The sequence below is a fragment of the Carcharodon carcharias genome, chromosome 7 (genome assembly GCF_017639515.1).
Source record: "Carcharodon carcharias isolate sCarCar2 chromosome 7, sCarCar2.pri, whole genome shotgun sequence".
Classification (NCBI taxonomy): Eukaryota; Metazoa; Chordata; class Chondrichthyes; order Lamniformes; family Lamnidae; genus Carcharodon; species Carcharodon carcharias.
The window spans coordinates 138,882,722-138,896,665 of NC_054473.1; the positions used below are offsets into that span (position 1 = coordinate 138,882,722).

The window sequence follows — 13,944 nt, forward strand, 5'->3', positions numbered from 1 at the left end:
TATAAGAATGTTTACATTTTTCAGTAGTTGAAACATTAAAACTAAAGCCCATCCTCCCATTGAGGTGAACATAAAATATTTCATGACACAAACTGGAAAGCACAGGAGTTCTCCCAGTGTTTTAGCTAGCAGTTATCCCTCAACCAGCACTATCGAAACAGATTAAATGGTCATTTAGCTCATTGATGTTTATGGGCCCTTGCCTATATAACAGCAGCAACTACACTTGCAAAGAAATTTGTTGGCTGGAAGAATCTCAAGCTATGAATGATTTGATCTACTGTGCATTCCTGTCACTGTCCTGTGAAAACATCAGGATTTAGAAGTAAAATAGGTTGTTGAGTTAGTGAAGATGAGCGTTGCTGTGAAATTTATTTTCTAGGAGCACGCCCTCATGAGCAAGTTGATTTTTGACCTTTCCTTTTGTTCATTTTCCTGCATCTTGAAGTTTATTACAATTTTGGTTTTCCAGTCAAAACTTCTAGCAGGGTTAAATGTATTTAAAATATTACTTTAATACAACAGGATAAAATAAGTAGACTGCTGCTCTGTGTTAAATTAGTGGAAAGCAAAATGTCAAATGAAGATGCCAGATTTTCATGCACTATCACCCAAAATAATTTCTAGGCTACTCTGCCCTTTTAACACCAAAGTTTATTTTGTTGTACTGGAAATAAAAATTATTATGCACTCTAAGCATTATAAAAGGTGCATAGGAATGTAGTTCGCAGTAATAGGTAAGGAAATTAATTTTGCACCTGACAATGCCTTCAGAAATAGGCTTACAATCTATTACACTCTTATTATAACTCCTCTTGTTTCCCTTTGGATGTTGACTGCTCTAATATGGAGGGTGTGAACTCTTTAACAAAAACCTTCATGCTGCATATGCAAACAAATTGAAAACAGTTGCAGGAAATTAGTGGGCTGCAACTCACACAAATAAGCCAGTGAACCTACTTGTAAATGTCAATTAAATTCAAATATTGGAATATCAGTGCAATTTGTTTAAATGAAGCAACGCTCATCATCACTAACTCCACAACCTATTTTACTTCCAAATCCTGATGTTTTCACAGGACAGTGACAGGAATGCACAGTAGATCAAATCATTCATAGCTTGAGATTCTTCCAGCCAACAAATTTCTTTGCAAGTGTAGTTACTGCTGTTATGTAGGCAAGGGCCCATAAACATCAATGAGCTAAATGACCATTTAATCTGTTTCGGTAGTGCTGGTTGAGGGATAACTGCTAGCCAAAACACTGGGAGAACTCCTGCGCTCTCCAATTTGTGTCATGAAATATTTTGTGTTCACCTGAACAGGAGGATGGGCTCTAGTTTTAATGTTTCAACTACTGAAAAATGTAAACATTCTTACTTAAAAGTATTTTTAATATTTTATCCAAATAAAGATTAGCAATATTTAAATTGACACTAGGCAGTTTAGTTAACATCACTGCTTCAATTGCAACATTTACAGACCAACATGTTGCTATGTTTGGATGTGTTAAGTTTTATTGCAAAATTCTTTGATTTAATATAGTTAATAACATTTCCGTGGTACTGTCCACAGGTAATTGGTAGATAACAGTTTATTTCATTAATGAAATGTCAGCGATGGGAAGAGACTTCAGCAAAGTACTCCATACAACCATCTGGTGGCTAGAGTTAGCAACTATATTGTGACAGTTGATGTAGCAAGCTATAATGGAAATACTGCCAGAGGTGTGACCAAAAATTGAAACTAGCAGCAGGGTTTTTGTACAAGAGCCTCTCACAAAATTTTTAATGCACAGATTTAGGCTTATGCTTAAAATATTTAAAATACAGCATTATACAGTTTTAGTTATGCAAACAAATGCGATTTTCTAATTCTAAGAGATTGGTACATCATAACCTGTACCTCTTTTGAATAAGATAGTCCTCAAGTATGTCAAGGCAGCGCACCATCTGGGAGAAGATAAGAACTTTGTGACCACCGGCTTTCATCTTTGGGAGCAGCTTGTCAATTAAGACTAGTTTACCGGATGACTGAATCATTGCTTGCAGATGAAAGACTGGAGCAACTGGACTGTGCATCTCTCTGAACTCTCCTAGAATCTTTTCTTCAGCACCTGGTACCAAAGAGAACACATATCATCCTGGTTTTATAATCCTTTGACTACGTTGTTCGATAAAAAATCTGCATCCAGAACTCTTGCTTCAATCAAACCAATGTTATTTTATATAATATAACACAATTGTTCAGATGCCAAAGGATGAAGGAGGGGGGATCTGAAGTTACAATATTTAAATTGCCAAGAGCATTATTAGTTGTGGACTGCATACTATAAGGATACAGCCAACAAGACTGAGATAGCACATCAAAACATCCAAACAAAATCATTTAACACTGGAGAGGGGAATAATTCAAAAATCTTGAGAATTCACAATTGATAAAAACTTTGCAGGAAACAGAAATTCCTAATTTTAATTGAAGTATGAAGGGTTTAGTTCTTACAAGCACACTGGTTTGATGAAAAGCAGCTAGCACTGACACAATGGGGAGAGTGGGCCCCTTCTAAACTGTGATCTCTGCTTTTATGAAACAATGTCAAAAAAACTTGTTTGTTTGTTTGTGGAGTTAAAACAACTATGACTCAGAGGGTATGTACGTCACATGCCATGTGCTGTGTATTTACAAACATAAAGGCCCAAGCACTTTTTAATCAAATTCTTGGCTTTTAAAATTGAAAGTGGCAAACTTGGTTTATGAATACATCTTGGTATTGTATTGAAGCCACATTATTATTTTTCCTGAACATTGTTTAGTCAACAGCGAAGATTCGAATTATTCTCCAAAGTTTAGTAAAGCAGGTATCAGCCTGGATATTTCTTTAACCACAGCTGATTGAAGACTGGCTAGTGAATATTCGTGATGAGCAATTTACAGATGCAAAATTATAGCTACTGCATAAGTATTGCCACTTCAGACTTAGACAGAGTTTTAGATTCTATTATAGGAGGTTTGCTTTGGGTACAACAAGTCAACCATATTGCTATGGCAAGATCATTAAAAGTAATGAAGTCTAATTTTTGAGAAAAAAAGTTATGAATTGCAACGTTATGGTATTGGACAATTTATTTAAGGTATGGTCAAATTTGAGCCTTTATAGAATGGTACAGGAAAACAGCCCAAACTAATTAAGCCTGAGCTTATTGTAATATTTCTATGGTTATGCATTTAACATGCTACATAAAATAATTGGCAGTTTAATACTTCATTGAATTCCAATGAACACAATGGACAAAACAATCAGTTTATACCACCTCTAGCTGTCTCCAATTTTTAAAGTATTTTTCTTTGGCAACAGGAGTTACTCCTTCATAACAATGAGACAACCATTTTCCCACCTGAACCACTCTGCACAGCATGGTAAAGACTCTCTGAAAGCAATGGAGGTTAATTTGTTGTCTGAAATATTAATGCTTTGAAGTTTTTTCTCTCTATGTGAAGTTTCACACATCAAGAAGCCTCAATTCTGCTGCATTATAATAGACTGGATCAGTGCTTTAATCAGCCAAACCCCAAGATATCACATCCAACTTGGTCAAAAAGCAAGTTCTCAAACAAGCAACCCTTCCCCACATAATGCAATTCACAAATACTATTAAATATAATGAGCAATTGAAAGATTTTAGGAACACCATACCGTAGAAGTTAATTATTGTCAATCACATTTGCAGGAGACAAAAACATAGACTTTCATAAAATAGAAAGTGGGTATAGAATAAATAAATTTAAATGCAGTAATTTCTAAGGTATCCTAAGGATTCAACTTGATGCAGAATTACTTCTAGAGAGAAAGTGGTTCTAATTTGCATTTTTTCAACATTTACAATCATGGTTAGAGGGCTGCTTAGCAGATAGGAATCAGATTAAAGATGAAAGGGGCATTTTCAAATTAGCAGGCTGTAACTAGTGGACTGCTGCAAGGACCAATGCTGGGGCCTCAGCTTTATAACCACTTATATTAATGACTTAGGCAAAAAGACCAAGAATAATATATTTAAGTTTGCTGATATTACAAAGTTAGGTGGGAATGTAAGCATTGAAGAGAACACAAAGAAATTGCAAAGAGACAAAGACAAGGTTAAACAAATAGGCAACAAGGAATGAATATAATGTGGGAAAGCATGAGGTTATTCCCTTTGGTAGTAAGAATAGAAAAGCAGCATTTTTTTTTTTTTAAAAGGCATGAAACCTGTAAATGTTGATGTTCAGAGGAACTCAAGTGTACTTATACAAGGAACACAAAAGGTTAGCATGCAGATACAGCAAACAATTGGGAAAGCAAATGGCTTGTTGGCTTTCATTGCAAGTGGACTGGAGTAGAAGAATAAAGAAGCCTTGCTACAATGCAGAGGGCTTTGGTGAGGCCACACCTGATGAATTGTGTGCAGTTTTGGTCTCCATATTTAAGGAAGGATATGCTTCCATCGGAGGTGGTACAACAAAGATTCACTAGATTAGTTCCTGAGATGAAGTGGTGGCCTATGATAAGAGGCTGAGTAAACTGGGCCAATACTGTCTGGACTTTAAAAGAATGAGAGGTGATCTCGTTGAAACATGCACGATTCTGAAGGAGCTTGACAGGGTAGACACAAAGATTGTTTTCCTTGGCTGGGGAAATAGAACAAAAAGGCACAGTCTCTGTGTGGGACTGTTCATTTAGGACTGAAATGAGGAGAAATTTCTTCACCCAGGAGTGAGTTAATCCTGGGAATTCCATAGCCCTGAGGAATGCTCCATCACTGAATATATTCAAAGGATATGGGGGAGCAGGTATAAAAGTGAGCCTGAGGCACAGGGTCAGCCATAATTGTGCTGAATGGCAGAGAAGGCTTGAGGGGCCATTTGGTCTACTCTTGCTCCTATTTCTTCATATGTGACAGCGTGAGGTTATTCAAGTCACAGTGACAGTCTTTGTACCCGAGGATTTTCTTCCTCTCATTGCAACTATTGCCAAATCTTTACTGGGATACCTTAACTAACAAAATGAGCACTTGTCAGTGCATCACTTTCAGTTCGCCACTGGACATGATTGAAATGGCAAAGATATTTAGTTACAAACGTACTCTCCAAATTGAGGAGAAAAAAATCAACTGAATTGCAATTTTTGCCTGCCAGGAAAAAGGAGCTAGAAAGTCTAGTTCAACTGTTCTGCTGTAAATTGCAAATATAGCTAATGCTGGCCAAGTTAATTTATTGATACCTTTAATTCTTAATGCCGCCGCAAAAATGAGCTTTATCAATAGAAAACTATCTGACATAGGTGATAAACATGTACAAATCTACTAAAGTTTTATACATACTATTTAAATAGGCTAGGTCTATTTCATCAAGAATAAAAATGGAGTTACTGCATCTCAAATGTAAATAAGCTTGATTTCTATTATCCCCTCTAACGCCCCCACCACTTATAAAACTCTGCATTTAGAAGCTGAAAAAAGCACTGGTGAGTCATTCGATTTTTATCTATCTTTTCTGAGACACAAGAAATGTTTTGTATCACTAACAATTTAACTTATTAATGCAACTAATTGTTATTTTAAGGATTAGACAGACAGGAATCATGTATACCAATCTCACCCATGTTCAAAATGATAAACTGACAGACAAAGCCTTTGATAAAATTTGGCTCGGGGAAGAAACCACCAATAATGGAATTCTAACATTATTTAAAAGACATGGTGGCAGTAACTCATTCAAAGCAGGACTTGATTCAGGAAAACTGAAAATTTGGCAGACATTCTTGAGGGTCCTGAAAGGAAAACTACTTTACCCATTAGGCGAAGAGAGTTTGAAAGTAAAATCCACTGCTTCCAACAATGGAGGGAGATTAAATAAAACAATGATTTCAGAAAGTAGACACATTTTTACCTTTTATAAGATATGGATGATTACAGCATTTCCTGAGCTCCATCATGGTGTTTACTAGGTTAGGCACATTTGCCTGACCAGCTCCTTTGGATAAGAAGGCAAAGTTTCTTTCCAGGATTGCACGATAGTATTTCTTCTGAATATTGGTTAATTCTACTTCAATAATAGTCTCCTCTTTAGGAGCAAGCTTCTTTTCCACATCCTCCTTTAGACGCCGCAACATCATGGGTTTCAATATCGCCTGAAGCTTTTGCACCTTAAAGAAACCATGCACACCGTTACAATGATGATTTGGCTTTAAGTGCACAGATGGGGATGGATAAGTGCTTACAACCAGAGTTGTATCCAACTGAAATCAGACACCTAAAGACCAATATTACATATGTAATCAACTACGTATTAGAAAGGTGAACCAATACGCAAGGGAAGGGGTAAAAGGTTCAATGTGAAGTGTGGCAGACAACTCTGAAAGAGGGTTGCCTCAACAGCTTTATACTACAGCATGTGCTGAATAAAGATAGTGACTCCATAGAACTGCATATGCAACAAATATTTAAGAGATTGCTTCCTGTTGAATAAATCTTTGTTCACATTGCTGTCAAGCACTTGTGATCAATATGGTACTTAAAATATATCTTCATTACAGCATACTATTGATGATCATTTGGTCAGTGATGGCCATGACTATACTTTCTCAGTCTAGTAACACCAGCAGCTTGTGTTATGCAGCAAGTTTATTTTATCATCAGCCTAATACACATATGGAAAGTTAAATCTCATTGCAGGACACTTCACAATGTATTTTCCTAACATTATAAAGGAGTCAGAAGTAGCATCACCTCCAAGTGAAGGCAGTTAAATCGACTACTTGCGAGTATTGCTTTTACATCAGCCTCCACTGAACATTCAGTTCTCACTTAGGGCTCCAGTAACTGTTCTGTACAGAGCAGTGGTTATGCTCTGCAACTCTACCTTGACTGGTGCTCTATAACAGGTGACAGCGTCTCTCATGAGTGCACAAAGATTACAGCTACAATCTTGGAGAATGTTACTCAATTAAAAATGTCAGATCTACATGTATTGCAATGCAACATTGCTGTCAAGCACTTGTGATCAATATGGTACTTAAAATATATGTATCAATCCAGAGAGGTACAAATTGGTGACCATCCACTGCATCCAGATGCATCTGTTATCGAGTTTTCTGCAATTCTAGCACAACAGTAATTCCAATTAAATTTGCCCATGCTTAAAAAAAAGGATGACTCATCTATCTAGTACCTACTGCATCCAACATCATAAATTTCAAACAACCACTCACCATTAAACATGGAACACAGGCACTATTAGACAGAGGTCAGGTCGCCTGTCATCTAGAATATCACATTAGTTTCATTTTGATAACTGACTAGCCATAAGTATGATATTCCATTCTGGCTTTAAGTGAAACCCAATTAACCAATGTAAAATCAGCTCAGACTTGGCCATGCGATTTTTTTTAGACTGCCAAACAAAATTCAAGGACCAAGTATTTAGGCTCCAACTGCCTTCCCCCACTGAGTTAACTTCAGTTTGACTGCATCAAAAGAATTTTTCTTTTGAAACACTATCACAAGCAAGATCAACATTGTTCAAGTAATTTGACCCATATTTTTAAAAAGTGTGAAAATGCAGTTTAATGATTTAAAATATACTTTTCATTTGGATAAGTTTGGGAGAGATACGATTCCTGATTTTCCTCCCAAAAACTGTATTTTCTAATTACAAAAAACCTATTCAAGGGTAAATCAAATGGTATCCTGCATCCTAGGAGTGCATTCTGAAACACTGCTCTATTTTGCATTGATATCACTTACTAACTAAATAACATTCAAGATTTTACCTTTTAAATAAAAACAGAAATAGATATGGCCAATTATTCATTCTGTTAATAATAATCACATTATTACTCTATAATAACCATTGCACTACTATTCTATAACTACTCTATAATAACCACAATAATACATAATTAAATGAAAACAAATAACAATTCATGAAACAAAGGCAAAATATTGTGGGAATGCTGAAAATCTGAAATAAAAAGAGGAAAAATGCCCCATATACTCAGCAGGTCAGGCAGTTTCTGTGAAGAGAGAAACAGTTAACATTTCAGTTCAATAACCTTTCATCAGAGCAAATTAGTGAAGTTTGTTGACATTGAACAGGCTCCTGCAATGGCCCACACGAACTTATGACTGGCTTTATTTTTGATTGCAATGCTATCATACCATCAAAAATTAACTGATCTGGCCTACTGCCCTTAATCAACACGAGAATTATTGGATGTATTGTTTCAAATACCTGTGCTTCACTCTTTAGGTCTCCAAATTCCTGCATGAATGTGGTTTCTGACGAAAAACGTAAGGGTTCCAAGAAGTGAAGCAAACTGAACAATTCCTCCACGGTGTTCTGCAGAGGAGTTCCTGTAAGCAGCACCTTGTGTTCCTTGATTGAAATAGAAATATTTGTACATTTTCATCCTGTTTCACGAGTCATAGTTCAATAAGTTAAAATTCAGCTTCTTCCCTTCCCCATGTTCTTTCCTCTAGTTGGAGCCTCACATCTCTACAACCCTTCCCCAGGGCAGAGAAAGGACAAGGTTGCTCAGAGTCACCTCCTCCAATATCAATCGTACGGTTCACCTTGCCATGCTGGTTTCACTACTATGGCCCTGGCTGAAGCAGTTTGGCTATTTTGTTAAAAAGGCAAGATTTTTTTTAAAAGTCTCTATTCTGCCATTTTGATAATGCAGTACAAATGAATGAATCAGTTGGGCTAGTTGGGGCCAATCAATAAAAGAAGCATGCAGTGACAGCATTGGCAGTTTAATAAAAATATTTATTTTTGTTCCTTTTGGGAGTGCAAACCATTATATAGACAAATAGCATCTTCTAGACAAACAATTCTCAAGGGATGGAAGCTTCTAATTGAGGATTTTAATTTCGGTACCAGTTACAAGACAAACTAAACGTCTTTTTAAAATTACACTTAACCACTTCATTAGACACAATTATTTATAACTAAGATTAATAATACAATACAAAATAATCTGAGTAAAGCATCAGAGCGGCAAACCTAAGTTGCCCAAAACTGCTGCACCAGGATCAGACTCAAAAGACTGTTTTGGTTGGGTTTTTGTTGTAAAATTACACATCATCAACTATGCAACATACTACAAGCTTTAACAAATTTGAGTAACATACCAGATTCATGATTTTCAATCCCTCCAGCAGTTTGCAATTTTTATTCTTCAGTCTATGGGCCTCATCAATAATCACACATCGCCACTCAATTACATTCAGCTCCGGACAGCCACCCAGGATCATCTCAAAAGTAGTTATCATAGCATGGAACCTGTATGTTCCCCGAAGGATCCGGCCCTAAAGATGAACAAAAATCAGAGATCAATGTCCTGCTTTGACATAAAGACAAGTTTCCCACACAAAGTCTGCAGTTCGATTCACTAAATAACCTGAGCTATCATTTTACGTTTCTTCCTCCAGAGGAAAGCTCGTAACAATTGTAATAAAACTACACTATAGTGAGCTCTCCAAAAGAATAAATCTCAAGAGATCACCAGGGAAGCCTTATTGAGCAAACTGTTGCAGCTGTGGGCTGTCAAGTCTCTGGGTCCTGATGGACTTCATCCTAGCGTCTTAAAAGAGGTGGCTAATGAAGTAGAAGATGCATTGGACTTAATTTTCCAAACTTCACTAGATTCTGTAAAGGTTCCATCAGACTGGAAAGTAGCAAATATAGCCCCTCTATTCAAGGAGGGAGGGAGGCAGAAACCAGGAAACTATAGGCCAGTTAGTCTGACGTCTGTCATGGGGAAGGTGCTAGAATTGATCATTAAGGTGGTTAAACCTGGGCACTTAGAAAAACTCAAGGTAATTGGGAAGGGTCAGCATGGTTTTGTGAAAGGGAAATCATGTTTATCCAATTTATTGGAGTTCTTTGAAAAAATAACTTGTGCTGTGGATAAAGGGGAGCCTATAGATGTACTGTACTTGGATTTCCAGAAGGCATTTGATAAGGTGCCATATCAAAGAGGCTGAATTTTAATTTACTGAACTGTGACACATGAAACAGGATGAAAATGTACAAATATTTCTATTTCAGTCAAGGAACACAAGGAGGTTGCAGATGGATATAGATAGGTTGAGTGAATCTTGCAGATGGAGTAGAATGTGGGAAAATGTAAAGTTGATCACATTGACAGGAAGAATGAAAAAGCAGGGTATTACTTAAATGGAAAAACAATTGCAGAATTCCAAGGTGCAAAGGATCTAGGTATTCTAGTGCGTGAGTCACAAAAAGTTAGTATGCAGGTACAAAAAGTAATTAAGGAAGCTAATGGAATGCTGTCCTTTATTACAAGAGGAATTGAACATAAAAGTAAGGACGTTATGCTTCAGTTGTACAGGACATTGGTGAGATCACATCTCAAATACTGTGTGTAGTTTTGGTCTCCTTATTTAACAAAGGATGTAAATGCATTAGAAGCAGTTCAGAGGAGGCTTACATTTGATACCTGGAATGAGTGGGTTGTCTTATGAAGATACTTTGGACAGGCTGGGCTTCCTTAAACTCGGAAGTGGTGCCAGAGGATTGGAGAATTGCACCCTCTTTAGAACAAGGGTGTAAAGATAAGCCTAGGAACTACAGGTCAGTCAGTTTAACCTCAGTGGTGGGGAAAGCTTTTAGAAACAATGATTTGGGACAAAATTAATAGTTACTTAGCAAATGCTGGTTAATTGAGGAAAGCCAGCATGGATGTGTTAAGGGAAAACAGTGTTTAACTAGTTTGCTTGAGTTTTTTGATGAGGTAACAGAGAGGATTGATGAGGGCAATGCTGCTGATGTGGTGTACATGGATTTGCAAAAGGCATTTGATAAAGTACCACACAATAGACTTGTGAACAAAGTTAATGCTTTTGGAAGGAAAGCAAATGGAATGTTGTTTATTGCAAGGGGAATGGAATATAAAAGTAATGATGTTTTGCTACAGTTTTACAGGATGTTGGTGAGGCCACATCTAGAGTACTGTGTATCGTTTTGGCCTCTATTTAAGAAAGGATATAAATGCATTAGCAGTTCAGAGAAGGTTCACTCGTCTGATACCTGGAGTGTAGGGGGGATATCCTTGTGAGGAAACGTTGAACAGGTTGGGCCTGTGTCGATTAGAGTTTGGAAGAACGAGAGGCGATCTTATTGAGACATATATAAGATCCTGAGGGGACTTGACAAGGTGGATGCTGAAAGGAGGTTGCCCCTTGTGGGGGAAGAGACTAGAACTAGGGAACACAGTTTAAAAATAAGGGGCCCCCCATTTAAGACTGAGATGAGAATTTTTTTTCTCAGAGGGTCATGAATCTTTAGAGCTCTTACCCAGAGGTGGAGGCAGGGTCAGAGATAGACCGACTCCCTTGGTCATCAAGAATCTAAGGATATTGGGGGTAGGCGGAAATGTGGAGTTGAGGCCACAATTGGATAGATCAGCAATGATCTTACTGAATGGCAGGCAGGCTCAAGCGTCTGAATGGTTGACTCCTACTCCTGATTTGTATGTTCATGTGTGTGGACTAAAAGGGACAGTAGAAATACAAAATTGGTTGAGTGACAAGAAACAACGAGTAGTGGTAAACAGCTTTTTTCAGACTGGAAGAAGGCGTATATTGGAGTTTCCCAGGGGTTGCTATTAGGAACCCTGCGCTTCCTTATATATATTAATAATGTAGACCTTGGTATACAGTGCACAATTTCAAAATTTGGTAGATGATACAAAACTTGGAAGCATTGAGAGCCGTGAGGAGCATAGTGTAGAACTTCAAAAGGACATAGGCAGGTTAGTGAAATGGGCAGACAAGTGGCAGATGAAATTTAATGCAGAGAAGCGTGAAGTGATTCATTTTGGTAGAAAGAACATGGAAAGATGAATATTAAATTAAGGGTACAAATCTAAAGAGGTGCAGAATCAGAGGGACCTGGGTTTGTATGTGTATAAATCATTGAAGGTGGCAGTACAGGTTGAGAGAGCAGTTAACAAAGCTTACAGCAACCTAGGCTTTAATAATAGTGACAATAATAAGTACAAAACAAGGAACTTATGCTAAAGTTGTATTGAACACTGGTTCAGTCTCAAATGGAGTCTTGCGTTTAGTTCTGGGCACCACAGTACAGGAAGGATGTGAAGTTATTAGAGAGGATGCAGAAAAGATTCACGAGAATGGTTGTAGGGATGTGAAGATAAGGTTGAGAGGAAATTTGATAGAGGTATGGTATAGAAAATCATCAGGGGTTTGGACAGAGTAGGTAAGGAGAAACTGTTCCAAATGGTGGAAGGATCAAGTACCAGAGGGCACAGATTTAAGGCAACTGGCAAAAGAAACAAAAGTAACGAGGAAAACTTTTTCACAAAGTGAGTGATTAGGATCTGGAATGCACTACCTGAGTGTGTGGTGGAGGCAGGTGCAATCAAGGCATTCATGAGAGAATTGGATCATTATCTGAAAAGGAAAAAATTGCAAGGCCGCAGGGAAAAAAGGTGAATTGCTCCTACAGAGGGCCAGCACAAACAAGACAGGTCAAATGACTTCCTTCTGTAGTGTAATCATTCTATGATTCCAAAGGTAAAGGTTACTGATGGGCAGTAGGACCTTTTCCACTATTCACATCCATTGTTAGCTAGCAGCATGGGTCAGTTCCAGAGGAAATCTTTTAAAGTTTTGAATCCTCTGCTGCAGTTTCACTTGCAGACTTATGCAATTTTGATCATAAATCTACAACGAACATCTCATCATTTGACACAGTTCAGCCAAAGGAAGCTAAAACTTTGGGCGAAGTATCAATAGGAACAGCCCCTTGTATCTGATCTGCCATTCAATGAGGTCATGGCTGATGATCTACCTGAGCTAAGCCTTCCCACATTCTCTCCATAATGCTTGGTTACCCTGGTATCTGAAAATCTGCCAACTTTTGACTTGGATATACTCAGTCAAAGCTCTCTGCAGTAGCCCTTAATTTGTGTAATAGCCTTTTGAGCGGTATCTTATCAACTGCTTTTTAAAGATCCAAATATACCACACCTGCTGGTTCCCCCTTCCACCCTACTAATTACAGCTTTAAAAAACACGTTTGTCAAACATTAGTTCCCGTTCATAAATCTCTGTAAACCTGCCCAATCATAGGATTTTCTAAGTGCTCTGTCTCGAATATCTCAAATAACAGATTCTAGCATTTCCCTACTGGTCATATCTGGCTAACTATTAGTTCTCTGTATTTTCTCTCCATCCTGTCTTGAACAGTAGGGTTCCGCTCGTTGCCTTCCAGTCCACAGGGAAACGTTCTAGAATGTTGGGAATTCTGCAAGATCAAAACCAATGCTTCCACTGTCTCTATACTCACTTCTTTAGGTCCAAGGCTTCTAATCCCATTAACTTCTCCAGTACTTTATTTTGTTGATATGAATATCAATAAGTTTCCTAATTTTTACTAGAACTTTGGTTTTCCATTTTTTCCTGAATGTTTCTGTGTCTTTTACTCAGAAGGCTGGTAAAGTATTTGTTTCATGTCTCCACTATTTCCTTATTCTTCATTATAATTTCACCTGTCTCTTCCTCTAAGGGATCCACAATTAATCTCACTAATCTGTTCCTTTTTACAATCCTACAGCAGTTTTTTTTTTACAATCTGCTTTATAGTCTCTTGCTAGTTTACTCTCATATCCTATTACCTCTATCAATTTCTTGATCATTCTTTGCTGAAATTTAAAATCTTGCTAATCTTCAGGCTTACTACTCTTGTTGTCAAAATGCTTGTCTAATTCTTTGCAACTATGCAATCTACCACTTCACAGCTGCTATCAAGGGACCTATAAACAACTCACACTACAGTCATAAATCCTGTCCTAAGCAGGTAACTATAGGCCAGTTAACTTAACATCCATCATTGGGAAAATGTTAGAGTCTATTATAAA

General features: G+C 37.5%; 1 protein-coding gene across 9 annotated transcripts in view; it reads right to left on the reverse strand.

Annotated features, from left to right (window-relative positions):
* The window catches only part of chd9 (chromodomain helicase DNA binding protein 9), a 286,738-nt gene that overhangs the window by 70,004 nt on the left and 202,790 nt on the right, over positions 1-13,944 (reverse strand). For all 9 annotated transcript variants that reach the window (XM_041192748.1, XM_041192754.1, XM_041192751.1 and 6 more), the window contains 4 exons: positions 9,170-9,346; positions 8,268-8,411; positions 5,925-6,180; positions 1,905-2,115 (listed from right to left, as the gene is read on the reverse strand). In XM_041192748.1, the coding sequence (XP_041048682.1) occupies positions 1,905-2,115; positions 5,925-6,180; positions 8,268-8,411; positions 9,170-9,346 (788 nt within the window). The remainder of the gene's footprint in view (positions 1-1,904; positions 2,116-5,924; positions 6,181-8,267; positions 8,412-9,169; positions 9,347-13,944) is intronic.